A 14,791-nucleotide genomic window follows, 5' to 3' on the forward strand; every position below is an offset into this window, starting at 1 on the left:
TAAAGTTGAGAAGATAGCAAGAAAACCATGGGTTACACAGGAGATGATGAGTAAAATGGAGGAGCGAAGGAAATGGAAGAATGTCAACAATGAAGAATGCAGGAGGAAATACAGGAGACTGAGGAATGAATTGAAAAGAGCCATGGACAGGGCCAAAAAGGAATATCTTGAGAAGATATATAATGAGATTATAGAATTTCAAAGAATAGGACGTTATGATTTGATGTACATGAAGACAAAAGAACTAGGATGGAAAGAGTGTGGCACTGTCTCCTGGAGGAGACACTGCCAGGAGATCAATGATGTACCAGGCAGTGCCGGACTCATGAGATGGCAAAACAGGCGACCAACAAGGTCAGTAATATCAAGCTGCCTGATGGTAACTATACCCAAACTGGAAAAGGGACACTGAAAGAACTGCTCAGAGTTCACTTCCCCGATTCAAAGCTGCTTGATGATTCAAGTGATGGGTGTGGACAGCAGAACCTGGGCATATGTGGACACATAACTAACAGGGCAGAATGGAACCTGGCCAAACAGGTAATCAATCAATCATCAAAAATTAGATGGGTGTTGCATACCTTCAAACCATTTAAGTCTGCGTGCACAGATGGAATTGTACCAGCACTTCTACATACACATACATCCAGCAGTACAATGTATGCAGCCACACAAGAAAGACACACCATAAGACAACGTATATACACAATTAAAACATAAGAAGAATGACTCCCATAGCGGATGATTGGCATTACATACGAGTTTGATACACGACATGTAAGATAATAGATCTTAACATATTTTAACATATAAATTTTATTAATGAACAAAACAAACACACATTTTATATCATTTTATAAATGGACACTTAATGGCAAGCAGTGCAATGGTTCAACGTGATTAATACACCTGAGGATGGCAGAATGATGCCGAAACATGAGTGTGAAGTGATGAGTGAGATTGTATGCACTAAAAGACAGTTTATATATGCACATTATGGATAGCAATCCTAATCAATGGGAAATCCCCTTATACTGTGTCACAGGTCTTACAAACAGCCCTGCACACAGTTCAACAGTGGTGAGAAAAAAAAACTTGTCTATCAATCCAAACAAGATGGTAATTATACCCTTAACTAGGAGGAGAGATATGAAGGGGCTTAAGAAACCAATCCTCTGCAATAAAGCAATCTAGCAATCCCAGTACCTTGGAATAATATTAGACAAAGGACTGACATGGAAAAACAGCTGGACAAGGCTATTAAGAAGGCCTATAAGGTCTTCTGGACATGCAGAGGCACGTTTAGAAAAACCTGGGGACTGAAACCAAAGGTGGTAATACTGGATATACACTGCTGTAGTAAGACCCATAATTACTTATGCTGCCACTGTATGGTGGCCTAGAGCTAAACTTACAACAAGTCAGGCTGAACTAAGCAAACTGCAAAGGATGGCCTGCTTGGGAATTATGGGAGCAATGAGCTCCAACAGCTGCAATGGAAATCCAACCAGGACTCCATCCACTGCATCTGAAGAAGGAAACAGAGGCCAAGTTAGGAAATTACAGATTATGCTGCCATGATCAATGGAGACCTAAATGTGAAGGTTTTGGACATGCACACATGACTCAGGACATGAAAAAAGAACCCATCCTACAGATGGGGTCTGATATAATGATACCGAAACATGTTTATGATAGACCCTTCACGATCAAATATTCTGAGAGAAGTGAATGGAAAGAGGGGTTTCAACCTGATAAAAAGGGGGGACTAATCTGGTATACAGATGGTTCCAAGACAAATAAAGGCACTGGAGCTGGGGTGTATTGTGTTGGAACAAGGCGGAAACATAGTTTTGGCCTTGGTCAGTATACAACAGTATTCCAGGCAGAAGTGTGTGCCATTAAGGCATGCGCAGATGAGAATTTAGATAAACTATAGAAATAGGAACATTAGATAGTCAAGCTGTAATTAAAGCACTTGGTACACACCAAATCACTTCAAAATTGGTCCGGGACTGCCACCAATCCCTCATACAACTGGCCAAACGTAACAGAGTTTAACTGATATGGGTGCCAGGCCATGAGGGTATTGCAGGGAATGAAACCGTAGATCAACTGGCAAGAACAGGATCTGAACAGCTGTTCATAGGACCTGAACCAGCTTGCGGCATCTCAGTAGGAGAGTACTGCTGGGAATGAAACCGCAGATCAGCTGGCAAGAACAGGATTTGAACGGCCGTTCACAGGACCTGAACCAGCTTGTGGCATCTCAATTGGAGTTGCCAAGAAAGCGATCAGGGACTGAACTAACAGAAATCACAAAAAACACTGGGAATCCACAACTGGACTCAAACAGGGAAAGGGTTTTATAGCAGGGCCGTCTGCCAGAAGAACAAAGGACCTGTTGAAATTAAACAGAGATCAATTAAGATGGGTGGTAGGATTACTTTCTGGACACTGCCAACTAAAAGGACACCTTTTCAAACTGGGATTGACAGAGGACCCAATCTGTGAAAGAAGCCTACAAGAAGATGAATCAGGCACACATATCTTATGTGATTGTGAGGCCATAGCTTACTTAAGATATCTTCACCTGGGCCAGTTCTTTATGGAGCAAAGTGACTTCTATGATGCCCCCATAAATAAAGTCCTACATTTCATTCAAAGTGTAGGATTAATAAAGGGTTAATCCAAAGGGGAAGCACCACAGATCATTGAAGGTCACAGTGCGAGGGCCGGATTTTATGGCCCATCCCTTCCACATACATACAAGGCTTTCCTTATCAGTCTTGTTCCATTTCTGACATTGATCTCTTCAGGAGATGGTTCATGTGCATATGAATTTAGACACACAGTATAACAAAATAAATGGTGGAACCTGGCTTCACCTCTTCTGCTGTGAGTCTGCCATTATGGAGAACATAGGAGACTATGCTGGCAAATAGGGCAAGCTTGGTTCCAAACCGTCCGAATGAGGAGAGCAAACCCATCACGAAGCATGATGCCCCGATAGCTTTGATTTCATGCCTGGAATGAATAAACTTCAGAAAATAGCAGAATTTAATACCAGCTACCAAGCCAAACACATAACAACATAACAACTTCAAATGCATGTCAGGAAGTTCATGCTCTCTATATGCATCTGCAAGGGTCAGTCAATTATGATAAAAATGTTACATCTGAGGTCCTCACAGAACTGACAATAAAGAGTGCTATTTTCTCACATGTAACACTGTAGTCTGGTAGAAGTCCGCCAACATTATCACTCACTTTGTGCAGGCTTCTTCTGTTGGACTGAATGACATCACATTCCACACTATAGCACTCTTCAATTCTTACAACTTCTGTTTTCAAAGTAAGCCGGGATGGCGCAGTTAGTATAGTGACTGGCTACGGGCTAGTGACCAAGAGATCATAGTTCAAGTCCCAGTATGGTCAAGAATTTTCTCTCCTTCATGTCATCCAGACCAGCTCTTGGGTCCCCCAACCTCCTATCCAATGGGTACCAGGGGCTCTTTCCCCGGGGGGTAAAGCTGACCACTCACCTTAAGTCAGTGCCGAAGTCAAGAAAATGTGAATCTATATATCCACTTCCCTACACGCCATCATGTCATAGTGCTTAATTAGTTAGGGGCAACTTCACCTGTTTTCAAAACTTATTTTCTGAGATATGTAAAAAAATGCCCTCATTATATATGAGGTTTTCCATGCACGTTCACTGCAAAACTGATGGTGCTGATGTTTTCTTTCCCCTCTTGTTATATGTCATGATCATTCTATTGGAATTCCACTGTAACCATAAACTCTAGAGATCTCCAACTGTCAACAAAGCAGCAATGATGGTGTAAGACTTTGATATTATATTTAAAAAACATGACACAGAATCTGTACTAGTGGTAATTATGTGAACAAAACCGATTACTGAATTATAGAATTAGTAAATTATAATTCAAGCTAGCACCACCAAACATACTTGTATGTCTGACATGATGTAGATAATTTAAATTCTTTCTGCATCATCTTGTTCTCTTCTTTAATCACCACCCTTACTGCTTACATTAGACTGCTCTCAAATTAACCTACTTGCGCGCAAGAGCAATGAGATGTGCAAATGGCTTCTCCCAGGCATACAACTTGATCACCTGGATACCAACAACGATCTGATTCATGAATTTGATGCGCTCGTCTGTTCTTCTTGCCGTGCACGTGCGTAATGTTGATATCATCTTCCCAAATCCAGCTGCAACATCCAGAACATGAGTTTAACCTCACTGGCATTAAGGTCTTCAGCAAAGAAAAAATACATTGGAACTGGGACTATTTCTGGAAAAATAAATTCTAGCAAAAAGAACACCAATATTCACTAAAGTCACTAGTACTGTAGAAGTCTGCTACTGAGCATTTCTAAGATACAGCTAAATCCGAACAGAATTACATACTAAGTGGTGAGATTGAATAATTCCATATGCTGGTCCTTCGCCAGTCAACTATTATATAACTGTTCCAGAAGTTGTAGTCAATGGGTTGATGATGATTTTGTAAGTTATCCCCCAACAGAAACAAGGAGAATGAAGAGTCAGTGGCAATACTTCACAGAGGCAGGAGAGGTAGGACACCACCTGATTTATATCAGGCGGTCCTCAAATCACCCTAACAAAATATATCCAAGGTGGCGCTCTTAAACTGATCATGGTACTTAGCCACAGATATTACATGACAAGGCGAGACATCAAAACACATGACAAAGAAGGGCAATGACAAGCAACATTTATTACAATGACTGACTGCCTAACTCCATCCACTGTTCACCCCAAGGTTTGCCTGGGGCAGGCCACCACCAAGTGAGTAAGTCTGCCCTTTCATCCCTCAGCAGTACACATTGGAACAGCTGGTGTAAATAAGACATGAAGCAGTCACATTTGACACATCAACACCTGATGCTGCAGAGCCAGTCTTCAAAATGTCTGGATTCAGTTTTTATTCTACAGATGGCACTAGTGGCAGCTAAAAAAAAATGGTTCACAACATGAAAATCTCCAGTTCATCCTATGCACTGGACTTCATGGATTTTCCTTGTTGGTTAGTCTTGCTGCATAAAATTTCAACTTCATTTTCTACCTCAGTTTCTGGTCTGTACATGCTTTATCACAATTTTCCTGTTCTCTCTCAATGACAGAGCATGATCTCAGGTATTTATTTATACAGCCACAGTTGTACTGACAGACGTTGTCCAGTGACTGCAGTTAGCAGTTTCTAACGAGCCAAACAGAGCACATGTTTCCCACCTGTTCCTCTGAGAATGGAAACACATCCAGTTTCTGAAATGCTGCACGTCTTTGCATCCTTTGGAATACCGGATGATGGACCAGTTTAAAAGCCCAGTAATCCTGAGGATGGAGCAGGTTTCTCTCTGTGCCTAGCATCATTCCACTATTACTCCAACCCACCCATCACTGCCCTGGGGTACCCTATCCCTGATCAGGCAGAACATCATGACATCCTCAGTTTTTAAGTTGTTTGCTTCATCTCTGACTTGGAACTTTCCTATTCTTCAAGGAATTCTGTTAAGGATGCATTCCTAAAATGTTATAATATCCAGCACCTGTTTGTAATACAGACCTTGCACTGGTATGAACAGCAGAAGAGTCGCAACCCCAATGATTGCTGAGATACCAATCTTAGTCCACATCAAGTAAACTACTGCTGCTGTCTCCACTGGACCAATCACATGAAAAGGAAGGAACAAGAAGCTGCTATCAAAGTGGGACACATCATTTGACAGGAGATTCACTGCCCGACCCACAGTTGCTTCTCCCAGGGCTGTTCTACTCGGTCTCAGTGTCTGAAACCAGAAATATAGAAACTCTGTTTAGAGGTGGCCAATTACAGAAGATATTGTGACATGACAGCTGAAGACCAGAATAGTGAAGCGAGAGGAGACAGTGCTAGGCAATGGCATGGTAAGCACATTACTGCTGCAATGGATAAGCATACAACAATAGAGGAATTACTGGAAACTGCATCTTCTATGCGACCCATCCCTATATTATAACGGAGACCAAGCAGGACTAGAAGCATCAGTCAGGACACAGCAGTCGCTGTCGAGAGATGACAGTTAGGTCATGACAGTCAAGAGACTGCAGTCATCATGGAGAATCGCAAGTCAAGAAAAAGGACTTGAGAGCTGCAACTGGAGAATTGTGTGCAGCAAGAGGAATCACCACTGTTGGAAGACAGTGCTTAGTAATGATTAGTGAGGACACAGCATATGGAGAAGACCCTGTGTTGTGCCTAAGTTATTTGCAGAGTGTGCACAACACTGGAAGTGCTTAACTATGTGTACTACACATTCAGTCTACTCATCAACATGTGACAGCTGGTGTGTTAGAAGTGGGGCTGGATTAAATAGTTGGATTGTAAACCACAAATTCCAAGAAAGAAGTTACATGTCTTTCAGAATTGGCATCCCAGCAGGGTGAAATATGTGTAGGAATGCATCGCAAATCCTCCCCATATCAAAGGAGGCATTAGTAAAGCTGGCTCTGAGGTGATGGCCACTGAACACTTGGGTGATCATCACCAATATCGCCAGAGCCAGGAAGCGGCAGTTACCATCAAATTGGCAGTTAGGAGTTGAGTCATCAAGAGTTGTGACTCAGGTGTAAGTTGTTGAGAGCTGTAATTTAGGAGTTGTCACCAAGCGTTGAGGGTCACTAGTACGTGTGAGTGTGGAATGAGGAGTTGCAGTCAAAAGTTGCAAAGTTAGGATTCATGTGTTAGGAGTCTACAGCGAATAAACAAGCAGCAAGAGGCGCCACCACTGTTGGAAGCCACTGCTTAGCAATGACTAGTGAGGACATAGCAGAGGGAGGAGACTTGGAGTATACTGAAGTTATCTGTAGAGTGTGCATATCAGTGAACTTGCTGTAATTATCAGTATCACACATTCAATAAATTCAATATTCAATCCAAAACACATGTTAAGTCATAAACATGTGGTAATCTATATTATTGCAGAGTTACTTCAAACGGTACAATAATCACGCATTGCATGGTGTGGGTCCCAAGTGGATCTAGGCATGGTGGCAAAGAGAAAAATCCACTCCTGCTATGAACAAATCTTAGTCTGACTGACAGGGACTGAAAAACTTTTAAAAATCTGGCATTCAAATAATGGATCAGTTTTGTATGGTAGCTTGCTGTGGTTCTCACTCACACCTGGCACACAAGATTAATTTCTACCTGTTGTACAACTGTCTGTCCTGAACACACAAGACAATAATCCAGTCACCTCATCAGGAATCAAACCCGTGATCATCTAGCTTGTAGCACAATAAAAGTGTTCCTTTTTCAGCCAGTATGTGCTAGGATGCATGCCAGCAAACAATTTATGCGTACCGTCACAACTGTCAAAAGTCACACATCTGCTGGTGTATTATATGTTTGAACCCCCATATTGAAATTGATTATGCAGGTACAAGCAAACATGTTTTAGAAAAAAAAAAGAGGAAGTGCAAGACAAGAGTAAGATGTAGGAAAATGAATGCTAGGCAGAGTGGATAAATAACATTCAACTCCACACAAAACACCAACCCTTACAATAAAAATAAAATCACCAAAAAAAGGAAAAGCAGAACTAGATTTCTACTTTATTGCTGTCACACTGAATTTACCTTTCTGTAGATTAATGAACAGATACCGACATGTATTTTCATACCAGCATGGTATGCAGCCAGCCATATCGGGTTCATGGCAAAGACACTGAAAGTGGAGCACACAACAATACCAGCAGCATACAGATAAGCTGTATCATGACCTATCCCACCACCTGGAGAGAAGTACCAGATCAGGCCCCCCAGAAAGATTGGCTGCATCATTCTGTATACCAAAGAAAATCAGTTTTCAGCACTGGTCCTTTAGAAATGAAATACAGGTTTACAAGAAGAAAAAATGTACTTTCATTCCAACATAAAATTTAACAGAAATCCAAATTTCAAAACAGATTTTAAATTTGAAAAAATAGGTTTTGGTTCATGTGAAGTACAATTCTGATCCATCTCATAAAGATATATATTTTAAAAAGGATCAAAATTACTGAAATCCATCCGGTAGGTTCATGATGCCAACTGTAACTGAGTCTTTTGTAACAGTAGTTGTTTCTTTTGTTATGCAGTAGGCCAATGCTGTTCGATGGCAGGCTTGAATAAGCACATTTATATCACTAACACTGATACATACACATACGAGTATAAATACATACAAATATTTCAAACTCAGATTATTTACAAAATGTCAAAATCATGGAGAAGTTACAGTATTTTACTTTATTCTGTTGAACTAACAACTGTGCCCTGTAATTTTAACAAACTAATTTTTAACAATCACTGAATTTAGGAATGTAAAATTTCATTCTGTTCCACCATAACCACTAAAATATAAGCTAGTGACCAAGACTGTAAAATATAATACATCCAATTGCATGCAGATTGTTTTATATTAGGTACACAGGCACATCCTACATGTAGTAGATGGAGGATTCCATCTGTTGTGGACAATCTGAATATCTGAGTAAGCAGCTGTTTCTGGGGGCCAATACAAATACAACCAATACAGATGCCAGGCTTGACTAGAGCCAGTAAAATGGCAGCCTCATTATTGTGACAACACAACGGCAATGTGCTCAGAGCACACTTCCTCTCACTCAGATACTCTAAGGAAATTTCATGATGGATTAACAGGACGGAAGGATCAATTCTGTGTAGGACCTTTGAGCCACATCAGTCCTGTGAGATTCATCCTTGTAGATGATAGTGACAATATTGTTATGTTTCCCCTTGTACACTTCTGTTGCTGTTTCAGGAATAAGTTTTGCCATAAAGATGGCATATTCACTTCCTTGTAGTGTGAGAGAAATAATAATATATAACTGAATATCAATACACTCTTGACAAGATGAGTATTATCTTCTAGGACATAATGCCATGTAGTCCACTGAAATACAAACAACATTTTGGAGGAACATATTGCTCCATCTTCAGGGTTGAAGAACCCGAGCAAGAAACCAACATGAAAGCAGGTGGCAAACAGAGCCATCTTGACAAGATGATTGTGAAGCACACTGCCAATTCCAACAATATTGTAAAAGGCTGCAGTGCCACAGCCACTGCTGCTGTTGTTGTTGTTGTTGTTGTTGTTGTTGTTAACAGTAGAAATAGCAACTGCAATAAACTGTATTCAATCCCAGCACCAAGTGAGTTTAAAAGAGGAATTTATAGAGTTCATGATATATTGGCCACAAAAGACATGTAAACATTCTGAGTTTCATAATGATCATTAATACACAATAAATAACAACACTATAAAGAAGGGGAGACAAAATTGAGTAAGTCTTTGAAGACAGAAGGTTAACAAAAGTTACATCACTGTGATATAACATTACAAGTTTACTTACCTAAAGAAGAACTCACAGAAAATCATGGTCAGTCCAAGCCACGCGGCGTTAACACCAAAGCATCTAGCCAGAACTCGGAACAAACTGGGTCCCCTGTCCCATGTTTTCCCTCTTTGTAGCTCTTGGTTCCATAACCTGTAACAGATACATACGTATAAATCTGCATCATTAAGATTATGGTCTTTTGGGATGTAACACCATGTAGCCTGGTAGACAGGAACCAATAATTTGGAAGAGCCTGCTGCCTATACCTTCAAGGCAGAAATTATTATTTCTTCTGCCATGAAGATGCAAAACTGATGAGTACAGTGTAGACGCATTACTAGGTGGGAACCGTGAAACAAACAATGAAACATCTGATGCTAGGCACCAGATTATTGATAAACAAATATATGGAGCCATTACTGAGCAACACCTTTGCAAACAAACGTGTTCCCATGGCAACAAATCAAACACAACATTTGAGGAACTGTTGGAAACGGTGTTTTCTATGCAGTCCATGCTAAGGGGCTATCAATGGCAAACGTTTAGAGTTTAGTTCAGTTGTGGGGTTTGCAAAGTATGGAGAATAATGACTGTTATAATTATTTGCAGTTACAGTCTGGAAATGTTCAGTAAATCCAATCTCTAATCCAGACCCCATCTACAGTCACACATAAAAGGTAAAGTTGTATCCCTGTGCTTAACTAATTAAACACAGCACAAAGGTCTATGGGGGAGTGGATGTATAAATCCACATTTTCTTGACCTTGGCACTAGCTAAAGGTGAGTGGTCAGCTTCACGTCCTGGCTCTGGGATCCACCCAACCCCCAATATGCATGGGATAGGAGGTTGGGTGGACACCAGAGCCATTCTGGACAATGTGTAGAAGAGAAAATTCTTGGCCCTACCAGGACTCAAACTCTGACCCCTCGATCATCAAGCCCATAGCCAGTCACTATATCGACGCTATCCTGGTTCTGAGGCGTGCCATAGCTCAAGCAGTTAGTCACTGGCTTCCTACCGCAGTGGCCCAGGTTCGATCCCGGGTCTGGTCAAGTGGAATTTGTGGTGGACAAAGTGGTGCTGGGGCAGTTTTTCTCCGAGTACTTCGGTTTCCCTTGCCAATCTTCATTCAACCAATTCCTCCACAGTCACCCTCACCTATCATCAGAGGCTGGTACAGTAGGCCAGAAGTGACCGCAGTACAAGGGACTTAGTCCCACCCCACTAGCAATAAAAAAAAATCCTGGCTCCTACAGTCACACATACACATGACCATAAACACAGCACAGATGTAGGAACAAAGAAGTCACTTAACATACACAGGACTACAATGACAAAGAGATTATGGTACATAACAATTCTACCATTTAGGCACTGAAGTTACTTCAAAGAAAATTGCTTGTGGCTTCTCATTCATCACATTTCCAGGCAAAAAGCATTTATTTTCAGTCACATAACTCAATCTGTTTGTTGGGGGCGCATGGTAGTGTAGTTGGCTGAGGCACTATGCTACAAGCCGGAAGGTGCAAGGTTTGAGTTCTGATGAGGTGGATTTTTTTCAATTTACCTAATCCTTCCAGCCACACTCTGGCCCTGGGGTCGACTCAGCCCCTAACAGAAATGGGTACCAGGAATCTTCCTTGGGGGGGTAAAGGGCAGCCAGCACATAAGGTTGACAACCTTACCACAATCTGTTAGATGACTATCTAGAGAAAATGTGGGAGCCTCAACGTCTCACAACCCTATGAGCCTTCATGACCTGTTACAGGGACAACTTCACCTTTAACTCAATTTGTTATATCATATTCAATTACTATAATAATATAGAAGGAAACCATTACTTACATGTACACAAGAAAATGTCTGCATCACATAACATAATGTAATATAATTTTTATGATTAAATTAATCTAAATCTCACTACTGTGATAAATAAGGTAACTAAACAATGAAAAAGTTAAATAGTTCCACTCAGTGTGACTGGTTATGACTTTCTTATTTCAATTATTCATGCCCTTACATTTTCCATCTTCAGAGGGACACCTTTTACATCAATACAGTTAGAAGCCACTATTACAGTATATGTTCTAAAAGTCACATACAGTATAAACAATATACAATTTGCTGTAAAGTCTGAAGTCTTTACAACTACAGCGACTGTTCCAATACTTGAAAATATTTATAGTTAGTTTGTTAAGATTCTATTGGAATTCGTAAACCAAGCTGGTTCATGTCGTCCCTCTTATTGTTTCTTTTGATGGGGACCGAATGTGTCCCACCTTGTCGTTCTCAAGAAGAGGCTTCTGCAAATATATTATGGGTATATTGTATTATTTCATCAATCCTATTATGTTTTGTAAAGACTTTTCTTATTTCATCCTACCTTTAATGTTGTCCTGTATGTATTTGCAGCCCGCTGTGTTGCATTTACTGTTCTAGGTTGTGTCTGTGACAAGAGTGTGGTCATGTACTGATGTTGTATTATGAGGTCAAACATATTATACTGGTTGTCACTTTCCTTTGAGTGTTTTTGTTCATCTATCAAGTTGTTGAGTTTATTAAAGCGATATATATGGAAATTTTCTTTTATATTCATGATGCTCCCATTTTTGGCATTCTCAACCATTTCCATGATTACTGTCATCTGTCCGAACTGGTGGCGTTTGTTTAGTATATGTTGGACAAATGCCAATTCATCTTTGTTTAGTCTTATGTTTCTTAAGTGTTCCTTGTACCTTGTTGTTAGATTTCTACCAGTTTGGCCAATGTATACTTTATGGCAGCTTTGTCAGCTTATTTTGTATATCCGACTTTGTTCATAGGGGTCTGTTTCTTGTTTTTCATTTACTAGTTTACCTATAGTGTGAACCGTGCAACGGTTCTTCTTCATTAAGTTCCTTGGAGTCCCCCCCCCACACCTGAAACGCCAGGATGCGAGCCGTTCCCTTCTTTCCAACTAACGTCCTTGACTGACATCAGGTCAGCTGACCTTGCCCCCCCCTCCTGGACGTATCCCGAGGTTTCGTGGCTAGCTCAAGTGAAGCTAGTCGTTCTCTCTTCCCATAGACCTCTGTCTGAAAGCATCGCTACGTTCAAATTCTGTTTCGGCAAGTTGAATTGATTGAGTTGAAATTTGGTTTCGGCAGGTAACACCGATCGAAGGGGGAAGAGTGCCCTCACGATAAGGTCAAGGGTGGATCGGTCATGAGGTAAATCTTTGAGTTTGTATACCCAAAATACAAGTAAGTGACTTACTGAAGTGGTGTACGCCATAAGGCGCATTTTGGGTTGATTATAGACGCCGTGTGGCGTAGTGTAATTTTGGTTTTGTTAAAGGTTGCGATAAACAGTAGATCGCCCTTCAGGCATGTTCAGTAGTAGTTCTAGCTGTCTATATTCCTTGTGTTATGAAGGCTTGATTGAGTACATGTTGTACTGGAGAGTTTGCAATATGCCATGAGGTGTGGCCTACTTGAGTTGCTGTGCTGTTGGGCGCAGTGTAATTCTACATCAATCAGTTATCATATGTTTTAACCAGTCACTGCCCTTCAGGCGGAGTTCTTTTGTATACTTATGTTATCTATATATATATATATATATATGTTTGAAAACTCCAGCTGAGTATATGTATACTTGTGCCATATGTTCCATACCAGCTCCTGCCTAGCAGATCCGTCCAGCCTGGCCCATCGTACTGACTGTGGTTTTTCTCCCTTGAGATCCCTTACTCAATCTTAGGGAGGCATAGTACATCACGCTTGCAAGCAAGTCGTTTCTTATGAGCCTGCCCCTTACGCATATAGAGAAGGGATTCACGGGTCAAAGTGGGTAGAAAAACAGGGTTCTTTACCCACAGGGTCAAGGGACACGGCCCAAGTGTGAGCTGTTTTAAAGGCTATTTTTATGTTGCTGTTTTTGAAGAGATTTGTGATTTTTTGTATGTAATTTCCCGTATAGGTGAATGTGGCCCATTTTTGTTCTTTCTTGGCTTTATTATCCGGATTATTTTTCTTTTGTTTGAGTTTGTTATATAGTTGGGTGATGTCTCCCTTCTTATAGTTATTATTTAGCGCTATATTAATAACTGTATTTAACTCTTTGTTTTTAGTGTTTTCTTTGAGGGGTAGTGTGAGAAGTCTGTGTATCCAGTTTTTGTATGCTGTTAGTTTTTGTTCTTTAGGGTGGCAAGAGTTATTATTTATTGTTGTATCTGTTGTTGTGGTTCTATTTCTATTTGTCCATGTTTGTTAATTAGGTTTAAGTCTAAGTATGCTATTTGGTTGTTTACTTCCTCACTGCTTGTGAATTGCAAGTTCTTATGTTGTGAGAACGACAAGGTGACATACATTCGACCCCTGTCAAAAGAAATAATTAGAGGGACGACACAAACCAGCTTGGTTTACGAATTCCAATAGAATCTTAACAAACTAACTATAAATATTTTAAAGTATTGGAACAGCCGCTGCAGTTGTAAAGACTTCAGATTTTACAGCCAATTGTATATTGTTTATACTGTATGTATATATTTTAACTTTTAGAACATGTACTGTAATAGTGGCTTCTGACTGTATTGATGTAAAAGGTGTCCCTCTGAAGACTGAAACATGTAAGGGCATGAATAATTGAAATAAGAAAATCATAACCAGTCACATTTAACTTTTTCATAATATTAGGGTGATGGACCAGAATGAAACAAATCAAATTAGCTAAACAAGTTACTATATTTTTATATTTTATTACAAAAATTTACTTTAAAAATTTAAGTTACCAAACGTCATACATTTTTATAGATTTAATTTATGATTTAATCTGTTGCTCAAATGATTATATGGCAGCAGTCATTTTAAGAATAGTCCATAGATCAAGAGACTCCACAACTGTTCATTACAACTTCTCTTGCATTCCCAGCTCTTTCAGGCAACTGATCAAAACATGAACAGCCATGCAGAAGTTAAAGTCTACTGCCACTGCACAAGTGGCTAGCTTCAGGTTGGGTGACAGCCTACAGCAGTCACTGACAACTTAACAGTTGGAACCAGGTCAGCTTACAGTAACGAGTAACATCATTTAAACAGATGTCATAAACCAAAACCTTTTGCTATTAGTAAATTAATTACTCTATCAAGTGAAATGTGATTACATGAAGATGAGTGGAAGGGTCAATATTTGCACTTCAGAATCATCATCACAAGTTCTTGCAGAGAACAATTAATTATTTTAATATTTGGTTTACATAATTCTGTATGTGCACCTTGATAGTAGTAAAAACATCAGTTTTTAAAAGTATTGTGACATGTTGCGCCAAGCCGAGCCCCCCCCCCCACACACCAGCAGTGACGGCGCGGGGGAGTCAC

General features: G+C 40.2%; 1 protein-coding gene across 1 annotated transcript in view; it reads right to left on the reverse strand.

The window, feature by feature from the left end:
• The window catches only part of LOC111864221 (multidrug resistance-associated protein 4-like), a 36,171-nt gene that overhangs the window by 19,529 nt on the left and 1,851 nt on the right, over positions 1-14,791 (reverse strand). The window contains exons 3-8 of the mRNA XM_023851307.2: positions 9,452-9,586; positions 7,674-7,878; positions 5,620-5,842; positions 4,084-4,240; positions 2,889-3,027; positions 1,416-1,528 (exon numbers count right to left, since the gene is read on the reverse strand). Of these exons, the coding sequence (XP_023707075.1) occupies positions 1,466-1,528; positions 2,889-3,027; positions 4,084-4,240; positions 5,620-5,842; positions 7,674-7,878; positions 9,452-9,586 (922 nt within the window). The 3' untranslated portion in view covers positions 1,416-1,465. The remainder of the gene's footprint in view (positions 1-1,415; positions 1,529-2,888; positions 3,028-4,083; positions 4,241-5,619; positions 5,843-7,673; positions 7,879-9,451; positions 9,587-14,791) is intronic.

Source organism: Cryptotermes secundus, unplaced genomic scaffold, assembly GCF_002891405.2.
Source record: "Cryptotermes secundus unplaced genomic scaffold, Csec_1.0 scaffold3416, whole genome shotgun sequence".
NCBI classification, from domain to species: Eukaryota; Metazoa; Arthropoda; class Insecta; order Blattodea; family Kalotermitidae; genus Cryptotermes; species Cryptotermes secundus.